Raw genomic sequence first — 27,496 nt, forward strand, 5'->3', positions numbered from 1 at the left:
CAGTGTCCAAAATAATATTTTTTTTACAAATATTATCACTTGCAAAACTCGAACGTCGTTTACCTAATTTTGTTTTGTGTTTTGTCTATTAACACAATTGTTTATATTTAAAACAATTATATCCTAGTATTAAAGAAAACAAAATTATTTATCAAAACATCATTTTTTTTTATTCTTTACCCTGTGGGCAGTAAGATGCCTTTTAAACATACCTGTCCGAGTTTACAACGGCAAGGGATGGGGTGACACTTGTCCGAAACTGACTGCCTGCAAATTATTCCCAGGAAGTCGCCTCCAGTCCCAGGAGTTGTGTGCCGTTGCATTTGTACAATTTAATCTTATTGTATTTATAAGAATGTTAATTGCAAAAATTTTTCAAAAACACTTTTTCCCTATTATAAAAAATAACTCCTCAATAAGTTATACGTCCGTTTTTATGTTCCTCAAATATACAGGGTGTCCGAGAAAGATCTACATTATAAAATTTCATTTAAATAACAAAGAGGTTATCGAAACGTGGTTTGCAGTAAAAGAAAGATTAACTCGAAAGTTTTTTTATTACAAGAATCAATACAAAAGTGAAGTTGTTTTATGTATGTTTGGTTAACCTCGACATGTGCTCCTTCGGTTGAACAAAGAGTGTCCAATCGACGTCCGATTTCCTTCCGGGTACTGATTCGACAGGATGGCGTAGCCTCTCGCTGGGCAGTTTCCTTATGGTCACCCTAGATTGTCTGACATAATCCCACTGGATGAGGGACTACGTGATGTAATGTTACTGTTTTGAAAGAAGGGATAACCCTTGAAATCTCAGTGTCGGAGAAAAATAACTTTGTATATTAGATATTTCCATAAATAAACTTCAAAAGCCCACAGACTTTTAATGTTACATTTTTGGCTTCAAGCTATATATATTTTATGGTGAATGGAAAAACTGCATTGCCGATAGACCCAAAGTAAAGTAAAAGAATGCATGGCGTGGCACGCAAAAGAATAGCACCTATCTGTAGCTTAGTAGAAACACGGAATAATACGGAAGCAGACTACCCGAATCTCCCGAAAGCAGTCATCCGTTGCATCCGTATGTGGTCGTGTGCGTATGAAATACTGTTTGGGAAGGCCCAGCATAATGTAGTAACATCAATGGTGGTAATTGCATGGTCAATGTTTTCGTTGGGTCCATAGATTTGTTCATTATGGGATGCCAACTAGGGATTGCAATCTAGCAGTGTTTTCAATCCAGCTGGATTTTTGCTGGATCAAAATAATTCCAGCTGGATCCAGCGCGGATGTATTTTTGGTGCAATAAGGTGTTATCTGTCTGTCTATCTATCCAGCAATTTATGGTTTTTTTTTTTTTTTTTAAGAAATAAAACATTTTTTTGAAAATACTTAAGAAACTTTTATTATTTAGACTGGTCACTATAAATCAGTAAAACTTCTTACACGTTTAGGTAGTAAACTTAACTTGTGTTCGGTTTAACACTCGAGATAGAGATGGTTAGATTATAATGTAATCTTTAAGTTAAATAATAGCAAAGGTAATTCTACTAATTAATTTATATTAATATATTATATTATAATAATGCAAGGACAGATAATCAGCGGCTAAGTGGCTGTCAGTTTTACCAGTTTTCTTATATAGGCTCTACATATTAGTCTGTAGTTATTTATAAGTATATAAAAACTATGTACTAGAAGTAGAATAAGTTAATTAAATAAACTACATCTTTATCAATCCAGCAAAATTTAATAAAATAATAACGTTTTCAATCGTTTTTAACAATCTTCCTTGGTTACAAAAAAGTAGTACATTAAATATAGAACATAAAATGTGTTCGGAATAAATATAAAAATTAACAGAAAATGCCCAAGTGGACAAAATATAGATAAATAAACAAAATAAATAGCAAAAAGGAAAAAAAATATAAGATATGACAACGAAACCAGCATTGTCCGTTAATAACATTAATTAATGTAAAAGGATCTCTACGCGGTAGACAATAAGTTTGCATCTCTATAGTTTATACAACCGGTTGCCACGTGCACGTTGCAGATTTCCGATCTCTCAAGATGTTTGACCGTTTGCTTATTCGTCGTCGTTTTTGTAATTGCTGCTTAATCCCGGTGGACGTTAACATCCTTCTCTCTTGCGTACGATGCCAGCAGAGTGTTGTCAAGGTTCTTACTGATTGTATATTTGTGCTCTTGAGCCTTTGTTTTAAACTGCGCATCGTTGTACCCACATAAACAAGCTTGGAATTGAAACGTTGGTCGTGTAAAGGCACCGAATATATACCCGTTGTTGAATTCCGATTCTCTTTCTTTTTATCATTTCTTAAAAGTTTGAAAACACTGGGATTATGTCGGTATACAATGCGAAAATTATTAGACCTTGTTTAAAAACGGGATGTAATTAAGCACTATTCTTTTTATATTTATTCCAAACACATTTTATGTATTATAGATAATGTATCTTTTTTGTAACTGAGGAAGATCGTTAAAAGCAATTGAATACGTTATTATTTTATTAAATTTTGCTGGATTGATAAAGGTGTAGTTTATTTATAAGTAATTTAATTATTAGTGTTAGTAAAGTAGTGAGTAAGTAATTAGTAGCAGTCTAGTAATTAGCAAAGCGGCAACACCGACAACGTAGACTTTTGCGCCATTATTTAGAAAGTTAATTGAGTATTTGTGGATCCGCAGGCCAAAGAATGCGCTGGATCCAGCTGGATTGCTGGATGAGGGATCCAGCAATTGCAATCCCTAATGCCAACATTCACTCGACTCAACAGTCCATTTGACCGATGTGATTTGTTCACTCCATGCAATATATTACTGCCAGAGACTTTAATCGAACAGAACACTACCACATAGAAGATAACCAAATTAAGAAACCATCCTAAAGTTTGTTCTCGTCACTCTTATCAGTATCAAAAGAATCAATTATAAGCAGCTTCAACGTCTGTAGTATAGCTGAAAATAAACTAATGGGAATACACAATTACAGAGCTGTCGGTCATATGTTCTCACGGACGGAAGATGTTGCATGGGAGGAGCCGGATGAAATTACAAGTCGTCTCATCAAATAGCTGAAGATGACAAACCTTACAGCCAAAGTCCTTCATTTAATATCTGACAATCATATGTCCAATTTTTATTCTAACCCTATTTGTTGCACTTTGTAAGCCTCTGGTAGGACATGGCATTTTCAAAGAAATGTACCATAACTTCTCTGAAGTTGGATGTACTCGCTTGGATTGCAACTGCAACTTTGGTTGTACTGAAATATACATATAGAAACATGACCAAAAGTCTACAGTCCTGACTGCTGGGTAGGTATTATCAAGAAAGCCAACAAAAAAACAAGTTTGTCTTAACTCAAAAATGTCTCTGTCCTCTCATAAAAAAAAAGTTGTCGTCATAACTGACAAACATCCACTTGATTTCAGCCAGACTGCAATACTAAGTATACTGCAGACAATCCCAATAATCTGCATGTGAGTTAGGTACAGTACATTCCACATATGCAGTATTAGTAAAAGCATCACTTACATCAAAAGGTCATCATGTATCAGCACACATTTGTATCAGCCAGAGAAAAAGTATAATGGGACATTGCCGATTGCAAAACATAAAATGATAGATATTAGAGAGGTTGTGGCCCAAGTACAAACATTACTTCTTCACGGCAAGCAGAAGTACACAGTTTACGTTTTAACTCCAAGAAAAAATCATTGCGGCACTCATTCGCAACGTCACGTGACTCGGCGAACGTCGCGCATTGACTCACGGGAAATTTGTTGAAAAAATGGCGGATACATTTAACATCGGTAAAGGTAAAGGTAAACAAACAAATTAAACTATTTTAAAGTATTTATAGGATGTTTAATAACACTAAATAATTATTTTTAATTAGCGTCGTGTCTCCTACTGTACGATCGGACGATAGGACTACCTCGTACTTTTGTCGAGGGAAGTAGTGGCTTTATGTAAATTCGAAAGCAGCTCAGAAAATTACAAACGTATTACGCTGTTGACGGTAGAGGATGTCTTGGAAGAACAAACTTAAGCTATTATGAAAACAAATATATGTAAATTCTATAGGCACTTCACATCACTTGCTAAAAAATTGAATAATTAAATAATTTCTGGATTAAAATCGTCTGTTTCTTTACAATATTATTCGTAAATGCTTAAATAATCATTATTTTAATAAAATATGTCATAATTTTAACCCCAAACACAAAAAAAATGAAGTTTAAACCAATCTACTTGCCATGCTAGACGTAGCGAACGTCATTATCGACCGTCTAGAATTGCCAGATGGCGGCGCTCGGCCATCCGCGTTTTGGGCCGAATACAGCGGCCGCAACCTCTCTATTACGTCCCCGACGAGATGGGTTTCCCAAATCATACCAAGCTTTCTATTACTAGATCAAGGCAGACAACACTGTTATCAATGTGGAAAACATTGACAAATAAACCAAGAAAACTAGTGTAAACAAAACTATTAACTCGTACCTATTCATACAATTTCAGGATTTTTTCAAACATTCAAACTCAATTACCTCGGAAACATAATCCCGAGGATTAACACTACATCCCACAGGCTTCGTATTAGCCTTACAAAAATTTTTGATTCTGAAGTAATATAATATTGTCACGGAAACATTGGATATATTCCAGTAGGCATCAAATGGCACGTCGGTAAACCAAAATGTGATAAAAGCCGTTCCGATTTTCGCCGAGTTTGTCGGCGAGGCAACGGGCACGCGTTCGGCCGTGGACGTAGCGAGCTCCGACAAAGCAATGCTGCTACCTCCACTTACATTATTTATGCCGTTATTACTGCTCGTCCGTACTAACCCAAATAGCAAATGCCAATATAGCACAGTTTTCTTCTGCCATATTCTTAGATTGCCAGAAGTTCGGGTAGAAGCTTATTAGACCATTCACTAGTGCATCAGTTGTAGCCAAGATTGATGCATACTGGCGTGTATCCATTGTCAATTGTTAATTTGATATAAAAGGAAAACCTCGATGGTAATATTTTTCCCCAAAATTTTCTGCATATTTGTTTGATATCAACATTAGCCTCTTTATTTTATATTTACCAAAGAGCCGTAAACAGTCGACGTACAAATTTTTTATTAATATTGTTGAAAATCCAACCTTAAAACAAATTAAAATTGTGAAATGATGTGTCCAAAAGATTTGTTTATTTTTGAATATTTTGTAAACAAAGAAATTTAATTTGTCTAAATATACATATTAAATTTAATTTTTCCGACATACTTAAGCTTTTTTTTTTTTTTATGGATTAATTCAATTTTATCTATTGAAAATACTTTTAACACATTTAAATGACACGATCGTCATATATGTTTCATATTCTCGATTACATTGGTGTCTGGACGACCGTTACCATTTGTCTTTTGAATTACACTGTTTCGTCACTTTCTCAATCCTTAAATAATATTTTCGCTGTGCAAATTTAAAATTACTCAACGATAGAAAGCTGCTGTCGGGAACAAGAAACTTCTTTGTATGAATTAGCATTTATGATAGTCACCTAGAGTAGTTAAAAATACCTTATATTTATAGTTAGGCTATTTATAGTTATATGGCTGCAAGACAAAAAGTTATAGATAGCATATGTCTATTGGTAAAGATATGTCTTATTCTATTCGGCATTGTCATTCTTGCCGTATGTGGAAATAAAGTATGAGCATGTGGAGTGTTTCATTGCAGGCCAAGTAATAATAAAGGAAAAAGTTGCACCTATTTCCAGAGAATAGAAATAAAAGTCATCATCTAATAGTAAGCACAGACTAACAGATAGCAAAGCTGAATAATGAAAAAATTATAGACAGTAGGCACAGTATTTATTCTAATAAATAGCATATCTTTTGAATATTGCATTAATTCGGTGGTGCACTCGGGGGAATGGGCCAAGGGGCCATGGTACCATGGTACCTCCAAAATAAAAGAAACCCTAATAAATTTTTACCTAATTAAAATTCATTTTTTTATTTATATTGTGTTGTGTCTTCTATTTCTGTATTACTTATGAATTAGCGGTCACATAAAGTGTGAATTTTATTGTGTTCACATTAAAAATTCTTTTTTATCTGCTTCCCCAAGATTAAATCTTGAGTGCATCACTGCTTTACTTTAACTATTAAACAACAATTAAGATTAATTTCCTGAAGACAAAGTCCTTCCCAAAAAACGAGGGACCGCCATTTTTATTGTGTTCCAGACATTACACTTTTGGCGACTGACCTTTCCTTTTAGGCTACTAGCCATCCAAAAGGGGCTAGTCATCCTAAAAGGAATGTCTGTCGCCATAAATGAGGTCCCTCGTTTTTTGGGAAGGACTTTGTCTTCAGGAAATTAATCATAATTATCGCCATCGGACGAAGATTTACAAATATTAAACAACAATATTTTTCTGTCAAATTTAAAAACTGTTTAAAATTAGATATGATTTGCATTGCTAAATGCTGAAGTTTCTGTTCCAGAAAGTAGCTTTTTAAATTTTAAAATCATAATACTTACAAAAATACAATATGACGATAAAGATGCTTATCTTCACAATATATATGTATACATTTAAGTTGTAAAAATAATAAATAAGAAAATAATATTTGGCACAATAACAAAATAATTTCAAACCCTTATAAAGGATAATAATGGCGATATGCCTAATGTAGCATCATAAATCGCTAAATATTAGCTGAGACTTTGAGTTTTTTGTTACAAAATATCTATCGAATCTTCTTTCTCTGCCCAATCTACACTAGACAACTGACTTTTCTTAATCATTTCAAAATTATTCTTGAAATGAGGATCTATGTTTTTTAATTTCTCAAATCTATGAAATAATAAATCTTTTGCATATTGATATATTGCGATATCTAGCTGATTTAATTGCTCGATTTTTTTTATATCCTTGGCATTTATGTCTTCTGAAAATTTTCTCCTGGTTCGCCGTCCAAAAATGTTATGTAGTTGCTGTTCTTTTTCGACAAACGATAGATTAAAAATGCTCTCGAACATGTATTGGGACATTTTGGGAAATTCTGACAATCCAAAGAAAGCCATTTTGTGAAGATTGTTTTTAGCACTGGTCAATAAAAGTAAATTTCTCTCTTCCACCGACATGAACGACGTGTTGTAACAACCTACTAACGTCAGGTCGGCCAACATTCTCGTCTGACGATTCAGAGCCAAGTTGTTGGTACACGATAAAAACTCGTCGAGAGTTAACTCTTGAAGATCCTTCCCTTCGAAACAAGATTCGTTGGGTGTCGTTTCTTTTCCGTTGCACCAGTGGCGAGAAGAGCGCCAATTAAGTCCCTGTCTGGCGTGCCAATATTCGCTCAGAAAACGTTTTACGGGATCCCGTAAGAGAGTAATGAAAAAGTACCTGTATAGGAAAAAAATACATTAGTACTCTAATGTATTTATGTAAATACAATAAGAACTTTATTCTAAATATTTTAAGATATTCTACAAAATTAACTTTAGAAAAAACAAATAAAATGAAAAAATTGGAACAAGGAAATTAGAAGTATATACTGTATTTTCCAGCATATAAGACGACTTTTTAACCCAGGAAAATCTTCTCAGAAGTCAGGGGTTGTGTTATACGCCAAAAAATATGGTATACCAAATAGAATAGAAATAAGTGATATATATCTAACACACAGTACTATCAGGAGACTCAGAATAAAAGATATTTAGAGAATATCTAACTGCTACAAACAATTTATTATTTATAATTGCTGTATTTATTATACAACAATGATAATTATCCCAAAGATAAAAAGATCTTTCTTGGATTCCCTGTATTATTATACAAATTCATAACACAAAAACAAAGTGTTCTATCAAAATACAGTTTGTGATAAAAGAATGCAAAAAATTTCTTGGCACAAATGTTTATATCAGTGTTCAGTATGTGGTGCAAGTGGCTTGTAGAATTAAAATATGAAATATGAAAAAACGTGCAATGGTATTGTGGTTAGCAAAATAAAAAAAAAACACTATAACCTGAAATAAAAAAAAAGACACCGCCAAGTATCCCTTCAATTTATGCTCAAATGCAGGAATTTAAAGACACGGAAAGTGTTTGTCACTCAAAAGATCGTAGTCACCCATCAACATCAGATGAATCCAAGGAATGGGCTAGAGAATCATTCTATAGGATTCCAAAGAATTCAGAGGTTCACTGTATGTATGCTAATAAAATACTTTCAGTTATTCTTTCTTTTACCACTAACCACTTCATTTTTGTATTAATAACTTGGATAATAATAAAGATCTTTTTGGATATCCTGTATTTTGTTTACTAAACTTATCTGACGATAATACAAATATAATTCTAATGTGCTAAAATAATTTATCCAGTATTTCCTTTAAATACTGGTGAAACACTTCTTTTTAACAAAAGCAAGAGATGATAAGGGCAAAATTTTACCTTCAGAAGAAAAATCAATGACTAAATAAATAAATCATCCAAATTATAATGTAGGACAATTAAGTTTTAGGACTAAATCCGTTACAAGAACACAAAAATGCACACTGCAATCAATCGATGCAACTCTTCTACAAAATCATTTATATATTGTTCATTATTCACACACTCAGATATTCTATTTTAAACAAATTAGTTTATTTAAAGTAGCCAAGTGCAAGAGCAAATATTAAATTCTGTCGTAAGTTATGTAATTCCAGTTTTAAAACACAACTGATAAAGGTAAACATGAATTTCCAACAACCATATTAATTTTGGGAATTCAAACATAAAACTTTCAAAAAATTATAAAAGAAACCCATTTTTAAAAATAAAATAAACATTTTTCCAGAGAGATAACATCTCATCTTTAGATCTGAAGCTTACACTTCTTGATAAGAACTCTAAATTGATATATGGAGCCATTTATTAGGAAGTATATAAATTTATGAATGAACAAATAAAATTAATATATATTATAATTATATATAAATGAGATGTAGTCATAAATCACGTATGTAAATATTATCACACAGAAAATCAGAAAACCACATAGAATAACTTTTGAAATATCTTTACGGAAAGAGTGTGTATTCTCGGATTTCCATAAAAAAATTTTGCAATGACGTCAAGCGAAATGTAAAAAAAATTAAATACAGGTTTTCATTATGTTACCAGAAGCAGCATAATGGAAACTTTGGTTCAATTATCTATTAGTCACCACTTACTTAAGATTTCCTTTGCCAGTATAAAGACTGCCTATAATTCTCTCAAGACACCGATAACCCCAATTGGAGATCAAATTTTGTCATTATTGTTTACGGTACTATCAATTAGCCATTCAAACAGTAATCAATAATTTTCAATTTGCATTTCACAGGACCACAAAATTTCAGTTCAAAATGAGGCATTTGGATTCCCCTTGTGACAATCAAAAAAGTCAAAGAAACCACCTTTGGCACAACATCCATCTCCAAAGTTTTAGCCGCTTGATATATACCTAATATCATAGGTATTTATTAAGCGGCATAACATAGTACACAGTGGACTCCAATTGCACTGCAGTAGTTGGCATAATGGTAAGTTTTGTATTTTACGAGCTAGTAAAGTGGAAAACGGTAAAGTTTTAGCACCGTTTTTAGAAACAGGTCTATATATTTTTCACTTTTAAATTTTACCCCATTTTTTTGAAGGTCATCGACATTCCTGTTGGGTCAATTTCGGGGAGTCACGTCGGGCAGAATTTCGCATAAACCATCAAACCGACTGTTTACGCTCAACTCTTTACCCGACGCGGCTCCCCAAAGAGTTTCACAAAAACAGTCGGTTCCTTCAACTTTTACTCCCATGAGCACGGCTCCGGTGGGGTCCCGACTGCCCCGTCCAAGCCACACCCGTACCCATGTCACGCGAGGGCAGAAATTACGGTAATTTCTTTCGGGTAACCATCTACGTATCTACGGGTGTGCGAATCACCCGAAAGTAACTCGCACCAGACACCATTACCTTCTCTTAATTGGTCTTCCCTCCTCTTCGTCCACCACCCTGTCGACACAATTGGTAAGTTCAGTCCAGTCGGGATGAACCCCGCACTTCCATCCCATGGTGTATCTACTGAAGAGCCAAGGGCTACCGATTCTGTTGGGTCGCCAACACACGCACCGGCGACGATTCTTCTTGCAGGCGCAAGGCTTTTCTAGATTCAGATCTTCGACCAGCTGCTTAGCGAAGACGTTTCCTCCCGTGTTCTGGATGTGAAGAAATACGACGACGTCCCAAGCTCTAATGTTAAAGTCAAATTGGCTCATGGACAGTTTGTCGTGACGAAAAACCGGAGTCTGACGTATGTGGCTGTTGCTGGGTCGAAGTTTAACCAAAGATCTGGACGAATTGAAGACGAAAGGGAAGGAGTTTTTGGCGAAACAATTCCTTTCGTCGCAGAAATACCAAAGCAGAGTGGCAACGAAGACGGAACTCAACGCCAAACCTAAGATGGCGTACCTCAGACATTTGCCGCTGCAGATGTGAGAAATGCGACTTCTCTTACGATTACCGCTCTCTTCGTTTATTATATTGCTCACTATTTCCATTTCACTAACTATATGGGCTACCAATTTTTATCTTTCGTTTCTTTTTCCCGATGCCAAACGATAATTCGTCGCCGCCATTTTAACTTGTGACGTCGACCCGTTTATCTGACGAAATATAAAAAATATATATGACGTCGGTGTTATAAGATGCCGTGGTATTTATTAATAACCGAAAATAAAAAGTAATTAAATACGTTTAACAGACCTTTATGCTTTTTTTTTCGATTTTAAAAGTGTCCGTTAGCTAAGGATTATGGGAAATTGCCATTATAAAAATTATTATTTAAATTTAAAATGTTTCCGTAAATGATTATCAAGCTTTTAAAATATAATTTTCCCGTTATTTTAAATTTCAAATCGGAAATATACACGGGTTTCTTTTATTACTCTCGACGGGCCGAATGGTTAGGGTGGCGGCCTACCGCTCTGGGGATCCGGAATCGAATCCGGACCCTCCAAAAATGGTCCCGGACGTGTCGGGCTCCGTCTTTCGCCGTTATTGTGGTCTGGTCGAGCCAATTATGAAGTTAAAAAGAAGCCCTTTTAGTGTCGACGGAGCAGAGAGTCAAAAACTTCTCGAGTGATCTGTAAACTCTTGTGTTAGAAAACACGGAAATCCCTACGTGGCCAGCCTGTTCGCGAGGCGCGTATCCTGTATTCGGGTTTGTTATAACACTCGGGCACTTGTAGGCTTCATTTCGGATTGTCCCATGGATCGTAGCGATGTTTTCTTTTAAACTGAGTTTTAAAAAGGCCTTTTAGTAAGTCCATCATGGGTTCGGCCAGAACCACAATGTGGTGGCGGAGTAGTGAGGGACAGAGCGTGACATATCCGGATGGGCCACCCCCGAAAAATTCCTGGAAATTTTTCGACCTGTTCGTATTCGATCCTGGGTCCCCCACAGCGGTAGGCTGTCACCTTGACCAATTTCGGCCATCCGGCAATCAAATAGTGGTGGGTGGTACAGTGAGATAGGCTAAATCACTGTTTTTCAACCGGGGTGTCGCAAAGTTTAGGACCTTTAGGCATTTTCTTGGAAATTTACTTGAGTGTAGTTCAAGATAACTCATTGTCAGTATTTCGACAAAATTTAATGGACTTAAATTTTGATTTTGAACACGTAGAAACACTATTTTTGCATTAAAATGATACTTCAAATTGTCAATTTTTTTAAAAGTTTTTTTCCGGGGAGGGAGTTCCTCCCCGGACCCCACCCCAGCGTTGTGCATAATATTCATTTTCGCAAAAAAATTCATCTCTCCCATTAAGCTCCCCTTATCCAGATTATAGATCCGCCGCCGGTCAAGGGTGCTACGATTTTTTATTTTTCAATCAAGGGTGCCACTCAATGAAAAAAGTTGAAAAACACTGGGCTAAATCCTCGTCACTGGAAATCGGAAAAGATGAATACTGTACATGGAAATGACGTTAGTGAGACTTGATACTTTTTTTTTTTTTTAACTCTTTCCGCCCTGTGGGCACTAAGAGGGCCTCTTTTAGTAGGCCCATTATGGGTTCGGCCAGGCCCACAATGGGGCAACCGGGTGGTGAGGGACGGGGCCTGACATATCCGAACGGACCACCCCCCGAAAAGTTCCTGGGGATTATTCGACCCGTTCGGATTCGATCCCGGGTCTCCCAGAGCGGTAGGCTGTTACCTTGACCGCTCGGCCATCCGGCCGCAAACTTGATATAGTTAGATAAGATTATTAATAAACACCAGAAAAGATTTTAATTAATTAATGACTTGAAACCGTGTCGCGCTTGATTCTTGTTGACTACGAACACAAATAACAGGGAGAAGAAAAGCCAAGTGATCGTCGAAAGCACTATATTGTGTTCGTAGTCAACCAGAAAAGATTGTTAGGCCCAATTCGTTTTTTACTAACTAATTGATATATAGTACTGTACATATTGTACCCTATATTTATATGCAGGGTAATCCAAAAGTAACATAAAGTTTAAAAAATCAATAATTCGCTAAGTATTTACAGTAGTACGACAGAAATGTACAGAATAAAGTGGGACTTTTGTGTATAAAGTGGAAATTTTGATACTGGATTAGTTACATTTCCGACTACCAAATGGCTCCTTTATTAATTCTGTTTGTGTAACACAAAATTTTCGATGTGCTGCCAATCCTTCACGACCACCGCCTTCGGGCGAGAACCTCCGCAAATTGCTTTTCCAGTTACGCAACTCCTAAGGTCAACATTTGGAGAGAACCGTGTTTTAAGTCACTTCTTTCTCCACGAAGGGTCTGCAAGGTCTCCGGACCTTGTACCCCTCGACTCTTGGTTATGGCTTACTCGAAGTCAAAAGTGTTAACAATGTAATAAAAATGGGGTTCACGATTTCGTTTAGAGATATGGTGGGTTTAAAGTGGTAATGTCTAAGACCACTAGCGCAAGCGCGCGCAATTTCGACAGTAGAGGATCAGGCTGGCTTGTGTTTTTTCCCGGAAGTAAAAAAATTTGGAGAGTAGGAAAGGCCTAGTAAGAAAACACAAAATGTGCACCAATCGTGATTTGAATCTCGGGTCCTTCCGATAGAAGCGCGTCACGCTTCTGAGTCGCCACAGGTGTTCGATGTTTATGATTTTTTTTCGATTCTGTTTTAAATATTGAAGAATCTTTTGTTTCCAGTTGTTATCAAAGCATCAGAAAACTACAAGTCTATATGATAGTATTTACCGAGTTTATCTGATTTATAAGCCCCGTTTCTAATAATATTATCATCGCGAGATATCGACATCGCGCTTATCGCCGAGGGTGGAACCGAATGGTTGTTCGCTTAGTTGGTGTTCTGCAAACTATTGATTTTAAATACAATTATAGCACAATAATCATAATCGTATATTGTAGTTATATCAAATAATTATATATATCGAAAGTCTGATAATTTCTACGTAGAAGAGTTCGTGTCTATCGCCAAGTTGAAAGACTATAGAATTGAATAAAACTATGAAAATTTTATTATTGTATATTTAATTAAGAATTAATATATTAATATTAATTTTCTTGGATAATTATTTTAAAATTTATATTCGGTGAAACGAAAATGTAAGTAATGAAATGTCGATGACGATTATCGGAATATCGAAGATAAGAAAACAATCGAAAAAGATTATGTAATTTAATTAAAAAAATAAAGAAAAATTATCAACGAATAAAAATAATCATATTTATAATTAAATTTACTTATTACACGATTTTTGTTTTTTAAGTGAAATTTTCAAAATGGCTGATGTCTATGCAGGTTAGATATTAATTTGTCGATTACTCCCGCGAATGATTATTAATTTTAGTTCGTTTGTAAGAATTGCATTTTAAGTATTATTTTTCTGACTTAAAAATCTCTTTTAAGTATATTTTTTGGAAATATAAGGACCGGTACATTATTTAGAACTGTTCGAATTAACCACAATTGTCATTACTTTGACATAAACGAAAGAAATTAAGGAGTGATCTGTATTTTATAATGATCGGCGTTAGTCTTTGATAATAAAATTATGATATCACTTCATTATATTATTCTATTATTAAATAGAACATCCAGTGGTTAGAAGCTGCTTTTACGTACTTTATATATATTTAAACATAAACAAATGACTCGATAACAGTTATTTTTAGTTACTTTTTACACATATAGTGTTACCACCCGTCCGGTTTTCAGCCGGACAGTCCGAGAATTGACTTACTGTCCGGGTGAATTATTTGTCTGGGAATCTCATAGAAATTGTGAAATTACGATGAAACAAAGTTCTTGCAAATATTGTTATAAATTTACACCATTTGAACAACAAAAGACCTCGCACTCGCTGAAACTCGTCTGCCATTCCGCCATGTTACTTTTTATGCTGACGTGTGACGCGCAAACTGATTTAGAACCAGCATACACGTTATTCTTTATATTGTAAAATGACATTGCACGTGCATCGGGAACTTCTGTTCGAACAAACCTGACCTGCCGTCCGGGTCAGTGATTTTGTAAAGGTGGCAACACTAATTATATGCGAACAAATAACTAAAGGTAATGTTGACCGACAACCAAAAAGTAACTCGTACCCGGTCGGTGATGCCGAAGAAGCATCTTTTAAAAATTAGTATTTTGCTAGAGCTTTGTAATTATAAGAGTAAAGTTAGAATTATCATGTATCAAAACTTCATACGCAATATTTTATTGCTGACAAAAGCCATTTCTTAGTTGTGAAAGATTGTTATTGAAATTAAACTGTTAAACAGGAATGTTTTTATGTGTAAGAGATATATTTTCAATGTTCCATAAAATATTTAAAAAGAGAAATTCATTACATAGAACTTTGTAATATGAAAGTCCAACTTTCATATTACAAAGTACTCTTGCCAATGTCCAACTTTCATATTACAAAGTACTCTTGCCAATTTTTTAATGTGTAAGATGTACAAACAAAAAACGACAAGAAAAACTCATAAAAAGAATTAGATAATTACTAATAACTAAGAACATATGACTCGAAAAACTTGAATAAGTTGATATTACGTTCTTCAAGAATAACTGAAGCAGTAATATGTAAATTTCGAGTCTAAACGACTGATTTAGTTGAGATTCGAGAAGGCATCGGTGTGCTCGAGGAAGTGTTTCATCTGTTCTCGTGGTGACATGAATAACTGATTTATAGAGGAAAAAAAAATGTCTGGAATATTGATTACAGAAGTACATTGTGTGTCAGTGCAATAGACTTCTATCGGGACAAATTAGCCATTGTAGTTACTCTGCTGAATTAATCAATGCACCTTTAACAGTGGATGAAGTGTAAGGAATGCTAGCATTTCTTACACTTCATCCTACCGAGTAATTCAGTTTCTGTTCTATATTTATAGATTCCTTACACAATATAAATATAAAATTACATGCAAATCTGTTAATAAAAAATTCTAACATTCTAAATATGTTCAGCTAATTTTATATATTAATTAAAAGAACCAACTTGTACTTTTAATTCCATTAATATGATTAATAGAATTAATAGAAATAGATTAATAAAAAAATGAAATTAATAATATAAATGCCATCATGTGTGTGTGAATTTCTTATAACTCCTGCAATTTTTGTATAATGAAGTTGAAATTTTGGTTATATTTGTTTTATGTTCTGACAGAAAGTATAGTCTACTTATTTTGCTACTTAATAGAATAAATGTTTTATCAATTTTGGATTGGTGATCGCACTTATGTTGCAGTGATGTCGGTGACCTTGTTTAGTTCGTGCTTGATGACGGAATTTCCTTAAGTTGCGTTTTAAAATATTTTGGCAAATGGTACATTTTAAACTTACTTCATTAAATTTAAACTTTAAGAAAAGCTGCATCATGTCATTTCTATAACAAATTTAAAAAAAAAATCTTTCCATACTGACCACACGATGTTCTATTATCCAATTGGAAGTAATGATCTAACGAGCCTGTTATTTAAAATGTATTATCGTGCTTCAATTATGTTCCAACAGACAGTATAAACTATTGAATCCGTGGAAATATTACTTAGTCTTCTTGAATTTCTTGAAATCTATACTCTCCTCAATTCTTCAATCTCTGCTTTCTCATAGAAAGTAGCCTGTCATACTTGACAGGAAAATTTCTAGTAATAATATATAAACTGAGGATGAATTTTCTCAAATTTCCTTTTACTATCTCTATATATTGTTTCTCTATTTTCAGCTGAGTGGAAAGCCATTTCTGAAAAAGAAACTGCAGTGCAAACTAACAAGGTCTAATAAATCTACAAACTTTCTGCACTTCTAATCATAGAAATCTTGTTTAATTTCTCTCTAAAATTATCTCCTTAACTTTTTTAAGGAGAGGAAGAGATATATATATATATACATACAACAGAATATGCCAGTGAATTCTGCAAATTACATGAAAACTCCTGAAAATCTCAGATATTTTTGGGAAAGTAACTATTTTACAATACTAGATTGTTAAATGTATTTGTGTAATTTGAAAAATTGTCCTGAAAATGGACTTTTTCGAAATGTTAATTTCTAAATATTACAACTATAGTAATAAAGTTTTTATGAATAGTTCCTTCTCTAATTTCTTCTAAAATCTCTATTTCTTCATTTCCACCCATTGTTTTGATAAATAATTAAATTTAAAAACTGTTTTTTCTTTAGAACTTAATTATTTTATGCAATGAAAAGAATATTTTTGTTTCAGAATTTAAATAGAAAGGAGTTTGTAATATTTATATTTTAAAGAATATTCATTTAAAGGACTCTAAGAACATCAATTAAGAAAAATCGGTTCTGATAGAAATTAATTACGATTTAGGATATACAGTCTAACTTCTGAACAATGGCCACTGATGAGATATTGTTTTTATATTTCCATCAGTCTTTGGAGGTTATTGTGTGCATTTCAAAAGAAACAATTCCGAGCAAATGGCTGCCATTAAGAGGTGACTGTTACTGGGAGATGGCCATTGTTTAGAGGGTTATTTTGTTTACATTTCAAAAAGAAATGCCCTGCTGTTTGGAGGTTCAACTGTATAATGTATCAATTAAAAAACTATATTTTATTGGGTTAAAGATTTTAAACACAAGTGCATTTGATCCTTTCTGATTCATTTTTGGTGGCTCACTTATTTAAATTTTTTTTAAATTGTTCATTTAAAAGTAATTAAGATGAGGCTGCCATCTTTTCCAATTGAGAAGGGCCTCCTCCTAATGGGAAGAATTGCAAATGCATTTTCTCCTTTTCTTCTTGGAAGAATCATCCAAAACATATCTACCATCAAGAAGAATTGAGAAATTAATCTAAGAAGTGTTGAATGCCAAATAGTTAAGATGATTCAGAAAGTCTTAAAACTGCTTCAAACTTTAAATAAAAATTTACTCCAATAAAATGTGGTATAAATTGCTGTTCTGGAAGTTTTCTATTAGGATTTTATCTGAGAAAAGCCTAATGATTTCTAGATATTAAAATTAGCATACAATAAAAATGTAGCAGACATTGTTTCAAATGATCTGCTGGATTAGTTAACGGGCTATATAAAGGCTAATTAATAATCAGATAGGCCTACTAGGAAATTTGGCTAGAGGTAGATGGTTAAGCTATCATCTCATAATAAATTTAATAATTAAAAATAATTTATTTATAATTAGAATATTCTGGAAGAAAAGAATCAGCTTAGAGCAGGACTTGAATGCAACTCCTCCTTACTGTGCAGATGGATTACCAGTTATGCTACCCAATCTTCATCCAATCTTTGCTTCCAGAGCTAATAATTAATTTAGATATAACCGTACTGGTTGTTCATGATACCAACTGGGAGTAACTTTTGCACCAATGGCTCTTTATAACTCTTTTTAAGTAGTTCTAATATAGCACGATAAATAATCGGGTAGCTAATTTGGTAATACTAGCATATTGGATTGACATATACATTGCCAGACATTTTTCGAATTTATACATTATTGCAAAAACTAATGTTGAAAATTATGTAATGAAATTTTCGAATATTTAGTCTTGAAATATCAAATTTTTAAGTACAGTCAAACCTGTTTTTATGCGCTCTTTTTATGTGCAATTTTTATTTGTGCGATTTTTTTAATGCGAATTTTTAATTTATGCGGTTTTTTTGTGCGATTTTTTATTTGTGCGGTATAGTTGGCGACTAGTCTCGTGCGATTCGTCATGTCTCACGTTGACTTATTATAGCTAAATAAACTTATTATAGCATAAATGCACTTATTATAGTAATATTATTGCATGAATATGCGAAAAATGAAATAATTTACTTTTTAAGTCAACAAAACACCACCTGGACAAAAATATGTAAAACAGACGATAGACCAGACGATGCAGTCAAGTGCTGACATCTGTTGTCAATAAATTCTATTTCGTACGGTTTTGAGTTATTTTCTATGTGAGACTTTTTTTATGCGGTCCCTGTTGACCGCATAAAAAAAATATTTTTTAATTGTGTTGCGAAAACTATTTTTTACAGCCATTCGTGAAGTTTTGTGCTATTTTTTTTAATGCGTCTTTTTTAATGCGGTCCCTATCCCCCGCATAAAAACAGGTTTGACTGTATATCAAACATCGCAAAGCCTGATACGTATATAGAAACATTACCAAACAATCAAGACAATCATTTGGTGATGTTTCTATATGAAATTTTTAGTTTTTTAATGATTTTGTATTGTGTGTGTTTAAATATGAATCAGTATTAGGATGTTTAATGTAATTTAATAATTATATTTGAATTTTCTTCAATTAAAGTTATAAAATATTCAGTTAATGTTACCTATGGTAGCGAACATGGCGGCTTGTCTCTGAAACAGTGGGGACGCACGTTCTAACCCAACCTAACCTATTCTATTAAATTACCATAATTATTGCCAACCAAATTATTAGAATAGGTTAGGTTAGGTTAGAATGTGCGTCCCCACTGTTTTAGAGACGAGTTGCCACATTCGCTACCATAGGTAACATTAACTGAATATTCTAAAGAATAAAATGAAATTAGTTACTATTATAATTAATCAAATAATTTAGGCCAGTTAAGTTAATGATTCAAGAATTTGAATTACAGGTAGGTATTGCCACCTGTATCGTCTATTGACAGTATTAATACTTAATAAATTTAAGATAATTTAATTTAGATACATCAGAAAAAACTCTAGCTCGGAGTGTGATTCAAACCCATAACTCCCGCATAATGTGCAAGCGCATTGCTAATTATACCATCTTGACTCTAAGCCAAAAGTTCTTCCGGCTGTGTATAAATTTTTGCCTATTATTATACAACAGTATTGGTTATATGTTGCGTAAAATAATCGACTGTATCGGTAGGTGAAAATTAAACTTTCTTATGCTTATACTTATAATTATTAATTTTTAAAAATGATAAAAATGTTTATAATTACTCTGTATGGTATAAATTATATATTAAGTAATAAAATATTTTTTTTTAGTAAATGCATTTTTAATTGGTATTTCGATTTTGTATAGAAACTGAGCGAATAGAAATGCTGTGTGTCTGTAGAGCTTGAATCAAAATGTGGAAATGCATCTTTTAAATGTCCTTTTATAATAGTTTTAATTTTAAATATATGTTGAAATATAGTGCAATTGTGATTTACACAGTGTTTCTTGGCCGTCTAAATAATTTTAATGCATCTCTATGACGTAATTGATTTTAGTTTCTATGAATCTTTGGTTAATGTTAACCTAGGTATACAAAATAGTGGCTCATCTCTGATTCCAGCAATCAGAAGACAGGGAACAGTGGGGATGCACACTCTAACCTAACCTAACCTATTCTAATAAATTACCATAATTATTAGCAACCAAATTATTAGAATATGTTAGGTTAGGTTAGAACGTGCGTCCCCACTGTTCCCTGTCTTCTGATTGCTGGAATCTGAGACAAGCCGCCATTTTATATACTTAGGGTAACATTAACCTAATCTTTCTTTATGTGTATGCTTCAGTAATGCAATCTATATGTAAATCAAAACTAACAAAATACTGATATTTTGTTAGTTTTCAGAATACATCATCCTAGGTTTTTTTTTTTAGTTTTGAATATTTCAATTTACAGCTAATTTATCTACAGGTTGAAAACGTACTAATGTGAGTTTTGTTATGAAAGTGAAATGGCATAAAGCAAGAGATATATGTATTTCAAAATTGAAATAATGTAAATGAACATACAAATCTAAACACAAGAAGCATAATCTGAAGGTGGCTTTGAGTATCCTAAAATATTTGTTATAAATTTTGTTGCTGCACTTTAAAGATTTGTGGAACTTTATGTGAACACAAAAATCATTAAAGATTTTAAAATACTCTTTAGATTTACTCTTCGAGATCAATAATATAAGCAAACTTTCAGGATGCACAAATATCTTCAATGCATTGGTTTCGGTCCTTGGCATGTACACATTCAGTGCTGATTGTGTTCTAAGGCTTCTTGAACACTGAACCTGTTACTAACTATTGCATTATCTGTAGCTTCACTTTCCTTGCTTCTTTCTGTTACTGTGTTATTTTCTACAACTTGTGGCAACATGTTTTGCAGTTAAACTAAGAATTAAAATTTACTTTTTAAAATATTTTTGATAAATTTGTATTATTAGAGAGGTTGAGGCCAAAGTTTTAAATGCGAAAACGTGTACGTCGGACGTTCGGTGCCGCTTTCCCATAAGCCTAGAAGTTTGACAATGGCATTTGGAAAGTCAGTGGAATCACGCATGACATTCCAAACACCATTGTCAAACTTCTAGGCTTACGGGAAAGCGCACTGAACGTCCGACGTACACGTTTTCACATTGAAAACTTCGGCCTCAACCTCGCTATTTAATATAAACTAAACCAGTATTTTTAAGCATAAATGCTTAAAAATATGATTATATTACTTTTTTAACTGATTTTATTTTGTTAAAATTATACATCGTATAAGAGAAAAAATTTGATTTTGTGCTCAATTGAGGAATAGAGCATGAATGTTTTGCCATCATAATCATCTGTACAACTAATTAGAGCAACTAGTGTAGTTGTATCAAAACAAAAAGTAGCTGTCACGTATGGTGAAGAAAACAAATGTGTGTCGGGTGTATGCTTGCTAGTCGGCAGCTTTGGAAACTGTTTTATGCCAGCGTAAATGGCGGATACTTGTAAATCAAAATATAGGACATAATATGAATGTGTGTTGTTTATTAAATGTAAATTAGATACCAGACTATGGTATCTTATTGCAAAATATGTATTATGTAATTTACTCTTAAGTCAAAACTTATAAATGTTTGTTGTTATAGACTAGGTGCTCAGGCAACATTTTCATTAAAATTCCTGATTAGGAAATTATATCTGTGATATGTGTAATTTAGGCTTTATCTATATTAAAACATTTATTTATGTAAATAAATATACTAATTTCAGCATGTATAACTTATGAACCAGGAATTATTGAATATCAAGATTTTCCTGCAACTGAAGAACCAGTATGGCTTCTAGGAAAAAAATATAATGCTCTACATGGTAAATATACTTATTTTAAAATTAAAATATACAACAAATTTTTGTTAATGTACGTTTAGATAAATCAAATAGTTAAATGACAGAAATTAGAAAATATTTTAGTAATACAGATATGTATGTGCCATTTAACGATAGTGGTACCTCGACTTACGAGTGTCCCAACTTACGAGTTTTTTGAGATACGAGCCAGCTTCAGATACCCCACCACTACTTGGTGCAGCAAATGTCGCATCCAGACATCCAGAAAACCAGCTTATTGCAGTACATTCTATTGTGTTTTTATACAATATTCATTATTTATAAGTACAATTTTCTTATTTAAAAAGATGTAAAACAAAAAATTGCTGTTTTGGGAGGTCCAAAATGGATTAATGGCATTTTAATGGGGAAAATTGATCTGACATACCAGTAATTTGAGTTACAAGTTCCATCACGGAATGAATTAAAGGATGCGTTCTTTTATTCCTTCGCGTAACTTCGTGCGAGTGACATACGTTTAAAAATTCCTGCGAAACACGCTCCTGAATTCCGGTCAGAGTGCGCGCCGTCGAACAGCAAAAACAGCCACTTGTAGCAGTAGTTTACAGTAGAAAGCAACATGGCGTCCTCCATGGCTCAGATAGTTTCATTTCGGGGTCCATTATGTGGTTTTATGAATGAAAATTTAGAAGTTGTGAAAGCGCAAGTTAGTGCACACGGTGATGTAAGTGTCTTTTCGAATTTTTTTTGAATGGTAGTCGGCATTATAATTTTTTTCATGGTTATTTTGAATGCTCTTTTAACAAATAATCCATTTTATGGTTAAATTTTACAATTGGGACCCTTCTTTTGCCATTAAAAGCTCATATTTTAGAATTATAGATTCCTCCATCACGATACTATTGATAGTGTGGGTGCCGCCATTTCTTTCAGCGTCGTTCCTAAATGCCTACAAACAGCAGCGCACTCCCGTAACAGAACGAACGCACCCAAACTCGTTAGTCAAGGTACCATTGTGCATAGATAATAGAGGATACAAGATTATAATGCAGCTGAAAAATTTGTAGCTGCTTGTATTTTTAATAGGTTTAGCTATGTTTAAATATTCAAATATTTTGAATTATATCAATATTACAGTCGTAAACATATAGCTTATACTTAGACAAACTTTAGATGACTATATCATATAAAGTTTGTCTAACAAGAAAAGTTCACTTGATTTCATTAACCAATTTAATTAAACATGGTATCAAATGAAAGATAATTAAGATTACAATCACATACTAAAACATTATCTGCAGAATACAAGTATTAATTGGGTTATAACTCTCTAAAGTTTTTGCGATTAGACCACTCGTTAATTATCTTGCATGATTTTTTTTCACTTTTTTGATATTATTACTAATCAAAATTTGATATATGATATATCAATTGAAAGAATTTATTACACTATATTATTACATTGTTGGTTTTTTATGTATAGTGTATGAGTCACGAGTTACTTAAGTTGTGTGTGTTAACACATTTTCATCACTATCTCTCTAATACTTGCTACCCTGCAAATAAAAATATGACATAGTATTAAGCTAATTAAGCTCTTCCATTTGACATATGGTTTGTACATACGTGATGTGTGACGTAAAGTGTATTTTCCTTGTAAGTACACTCGATGATGATTGTGCAATGAAAAAGTTTCTTAATGACATATTTCTCAGAACATATTCCTGTTATTAAGCAGCACTTACTTGTGTATACTTTAAAAAATTTGTTTAAATGCCTTGAAATTTCCTCAAAATGCATTTAAACTTACTTTTTTTTTTATCCCATTATTAATATCTAAATACCTAACATGAATAAATAAACATAAATAGTCTGTCATTTAGTAGTTAGAGTTTATGGTAAAAAATATTTCATATAATACCTGAAGAGCAAATAGTATAAATAATTCACTAGAAGTTTTACGTTATTATTTATCCTTAAAAAACTTGTAGTTAATGCAGATATATCTAATTCTTAATTTAAATGTTAAATTGGTTTCAGGGAGGTTTTGTGCAAGTCAAAATTATATAAATCTAGACTAACCTTATAAATTGAGGATTTGTGTATTTATTTTTTACTATTATTCCTTTTTTATTTCCTTGCAGATACATTGTTGTGTAAAGAAATTGCTTGTGTATTTGTACATATCAGCGAGGTTGAGGCCGAAGTTTTAAACGCAAAAACGTGTACGTCGGACGTTTGGCGCCGCTTTCCCGTAAGCCTAGAAGTTTGACGATGGCGTTTGGAATGTCGAGCGTGATTCCACTGACTTTCAAACACCATTGTCAAACTTCTAGGCATGCAGGAAAGTGCCGCCGAATGTTTGACTACACGTTTTTGTGTTTAAAACTTCAGCCTCAACCTCGCTATTATCAAGGAATTTCTGTATATGATGTGAAAGTTGACAAAGAAAAATTAATGTTGACAATGGTTTTAGTTTTTTTGTCTACAGCAAATATAATTTGTGCTCTTAATACATGAATAAGAGTCAGTTAAGGGAGGAGGATTATATTTTATGTATATGTTCAACAAAAGTTTATCTTCTAATAAAAATGATATACCGGAGTTTTATTTTATAGTGTGCAGTTTTGATTTTTGGGAAAAAACTTTACTTCACAATACAGCCACTAGGGCAAAATTCGATGCTCATACATTCTATATTCCGTAGGGGTGTTAAGTGACTTTCTCTAACACCTGTATTATATTTGATTTTAAATGTTTTTTAATACTTATTTTGATATTTTTTTTTTTAGATTTGGAGAGTTTGAGAAACGATGTTCGTACCAGATTATGGTTTACCTACAGAAAGAATTTCAGCCCCATAGGTGAATATACTTTTGCTTTTGATAGTTGGAGATAAACAGTAAAGAATTGAAAATGTTAGAAAAATTGTTAAGAAATAATAATTTTAAATTGATAATTTCAACAATAGTTATTAATATATTGATATATTAATATCAATATATCAATACAGCAAATATAGCAATAGTTATATCTTTTACCATTATTAATGAAATATGATAAAATAATTTAATGAAATTCAATTTCTTAATCAATTGATAGTTTTTTATATTTTTTGTCAGGTGGAACGGGTCCCACGACGGATGCGGGATGGGGATGCATGCTACGATGTGGTCAGATGGTTCTTGCCCAAGCTCTTATTAATAGACATTTAGGAAGAGGTTAACATTATTTAATATTAGTTTTTATTTTAACAGAAGTTACCTTTAACAAATTTTAAGCATAATGTATGATTATTTTATGATTTTAGATTATCTGTGTTAATGACACTAACCTTGTGTAAAATCATCATCTAGTTTTCATATGTAGCGATATACAGGGTGGCCCAACGAAAACGAAACGGCAGAGTTAACAGATAACACATTATCAACCTTAATTTTATGATTAATTTTTTTTTCCTTGCATGATTTCCGAGATGTCCCCCCTCGAGAATAAAATTGACCTGTTCAAGCGATTTGCTTAAATACAAATCCAACTATCCAAAAACTCTGCCGTTTCATTTTCGTTGGCCCACCCCGTATATTAATCAAATAACAACGCAGTAAAATTTAATGAATAAGCCAATTAAAATTGAATTAAATTACATTGTATTATTTGTTAATACTGTAGTTGAACGTAAAAAAATTTTAGTTTGATTGATGCCAAACAATTTGCTGTATAGTATTAAAGCTAGTTTAATACTATAGCCAACAAATCTGGCAAATTATTTGGCATTAATTGATAATTGTTACATATTTTATTTTGATGCTGACTCTAAAAGAATATTGTTTTGTATTTTATTACAATACATTTATGTGAGAACAGGGAGAGGTCAGAGGAAGTCGTATCTCCCGTTCCGGTAACGCACTTGTCAAGGATGGCTGTTTCGTTTCTTCGGCGTTACGCGTTACGCGAGTGGATAGGAGGTGAGACGGATGGGGTCGACGATAAGGCGAAGTGATATTCGAGACAAAGAGGAGACCATTTAACAATTATAACAAGGTTTATTAATATTTAACGAAGGACACAAATACAAGACCTGACTAATTTCCCTAAGTCGCGTAGGGGTTGAGAGAGAGCTTACAGGTTCGGTTCATACCTCATTATTATTTCCTTAGAGTTAACACCTTAATATCCTCGATGTGGAGAGTAGTATCCGAAATAGGCACAGTTTTTATAATGTAGCGACTGAGCGCGGAGACGTTGGACAGTAGGTCTGAGTCGGCGACAACAAGCGACGGCGTTTGTCCGGCAGATGATATGCGACTCTCCCGAGGGGGTGGAAGGAGTGGCTTTTATAAGTTTTTGCCTGGGAAATCGGTCACGTGATCGTAAGCGGATGACGATTTGTGTCATAGGTGTTCCCGGGATTCAAAATACATGACGAATTCGGACGCTAAGTGTAAACTAAGGTTGCAAGACGATCTAGGCTACAATTTAAGAACAAAGGATTGTTGACAGTTTATACGGCCGGGGACGCATATTTGCTCGTCCGGGACCGTTTCTCGACAGGATGTTTATACTAGGGGAAAATTCCTAAAATGAATTATTACAAAAAGTGACTCTGATAAAATCCAGATCTCACATTTATATATAGTGCTAATATTTTAAAAAATTTAGATGTTTTAGAACAGTTTGAAATGAATTCATTTATTAACCTGTATTTTTCTTTGTAATTTTACACGAGAGGCAAAATTTACAAATCAAATCCTCACTACATCTGAACTGAGCCAGTACATTAGAAATATTATTGAGAATACAGCAACTTATTCACTTAACATTGTTAAGGAAAGATACAAATACATTTGTAGTCTTGTATGTTTTTTAGAACCTAGCATAAAATTGCTATTGAGAACTTATCACAAGGAACACTCCTCTTGATGGAAAAAGTGGATTTGTAGTCATATACAAATATTACTGTTGAGTTTTCTCTATAAACAGTAAAATTGATTCTATGAGGTAAGAATTAAATACTGGAAGCTTAAAACATGATCCAATAGGAAGCTTTCGACAAGAGATGACACCCTACCTCTAATTTCTAATTTCTTAATTGTAGTGTAATATTGCCTGAATAATTTGGCTGATAGTTGGATGATTAATAATACGTCGAGTTATTGAGATGTTTATATATATATATTTGTTTATATCATTTAGCATAAGGTAAAATTGGTTTTGTTATGCGTCATTTCACTTAATGGTGCAAGTTCAAAGAACTTATTGACGTCGTCGTGTGGACTTGCAGTGTTGAAGTCGACGTTCTCAAAGTTCTCATTTAAGAAGTTGATTACTATTAAGAGGAACGTCCTGTATAATAATCATAAATACATTTGAAATTCTCGATAAGTTACACCTTTCGATATAAATATAAAAGCATTTTTTGATAAATAAATATCACAAACTAAATCATGTACAGTCAAACCTGTTTTTATGCGGGGGATAGGGACCGCATTAAAAAAAAACGCATTAAAAAAATCTCACGAAACTTCACGAATGGCTGTAAATAATAGTTTTCGCGACACAATTAAAAAATATTTTTTTTATGCGGTCAACAGGGACCGCATAAAAAAAGTCTCACATAGAAAATAACTCAAAACCGTACGAAATAGAATTTATTGACAACAGATGTCAGCACTTGACTGCATCGTCTGGTCTATCGTCTGTTTTACATATTTTTGTCCAGGTGGTGTTTTGTTGACTTAAAAAGTAAATTATTTCATTTTTCGCATATTCATGCAATAATATTACTATAATAAGTGCATTTATGCTATAATAAGTTTATTTAGCTATAATAAGTCAACGTGAGACATGACGAATCGCACGAGACTAGTCGC

General features: G+C 33.2%; 2 protein-coding genes across 4 annotated transcripts in view; one reads left to right on the forward strand and one right to left on the reverse strand.

The window, feature by feature from the left end:
- Positions 1–6,421: 6,421 nt before the first annotated feature.
- LOC136976574 (heparan-sulfate 6-O-sulfotransferase 1-like) lies at positions 6,422–10,729 on the reverse strand. Its single transcript, XM_067271908.1, has 2 exons — positions 10,034–10,729; positions 6,422–7,438 (listed from the first exon to the last, which is right to left on the reverse strand). Exons 1-2 carry the CDS (start codon positions 10,615–10,617, stop codon positions 6,766–6,768), a joined length of 1,257 nt encoding a protein of 418 aa, XP_067128009.1. The 5' UTR covers positions 10,618–10,729; the 3' UTR covers positions 6,422–6,765.
- A 3,031-nt stretch (positions 10,730–13,760) lies between these two features.
- LOC136976584 (cysteine protease ATG4B-like) overlaps positions 13,761–27,496 on the forward strand; it is a 30,610-nt gene continuing 16,874 nt past the window's right edge. The window contains exons 1-5 of one of the 3 annotated variants that reach the window (XM_067271915.1): positions 13,824–13,876; positions 19,268–19,453; positions 21,549–21,647; positions 24,419–24,490; positions 24,749–24,847. In XM_067271915.1, coding sequence (XP_067128016.1) covers positions 13,858–13,876; positions 19,268–19,453; positions 21,549–21,647; positions 24,419–24,490; positions 24,749–24,847 — 475 coding nt within the window. In that variant the 5' untranslated portion in view covers positions 13,824–13,857. Of the gene's footprint in view, positions 13,877–19,104; positions 19,198–19,267; positions 19,454–21,548; positions 21,648–24,418; positions 24,491–24,748; positions 24,848–27,496 lie in introns of those variants that run through there. The other 2 variants (XM_067271921.1, XM_067271927.1) reach the window with 2 other exon arrangements.

Source organism: Centruroides vittatus, unplaced genomic scaffold (assembly GCF_030686945.1).
Source record: "Centruroides vittatus isolate TY-2023 unplaced genomic scaffold, ASM3068694v2 contig_1112, whole genome shotgun sequence".
Lineage (NCBI taxonomy): Eukaryota > Metazoa > Arthropoda > Arachnida > Scorpiones > Buthidae > Centruroides > Centruroides vittatus.

Excerpts from the sequence above, each read along its gene's own strand:
- LOC136976574 (XM_067271908.1), bottom strand. The coding sequence starts at position 10,617 with ATGGAAATAGTGAGCAATATAATAAACGAAGAGAGCGGTAATCGTAAG. Across the intron at positions 7,439-10,033 it reads GGAAGACCAATTAAGAGAAG|GTACTTTTTCATTACTCTCT; the intron begins GTAATGGTGTCT and ends TTTCCTATACAG.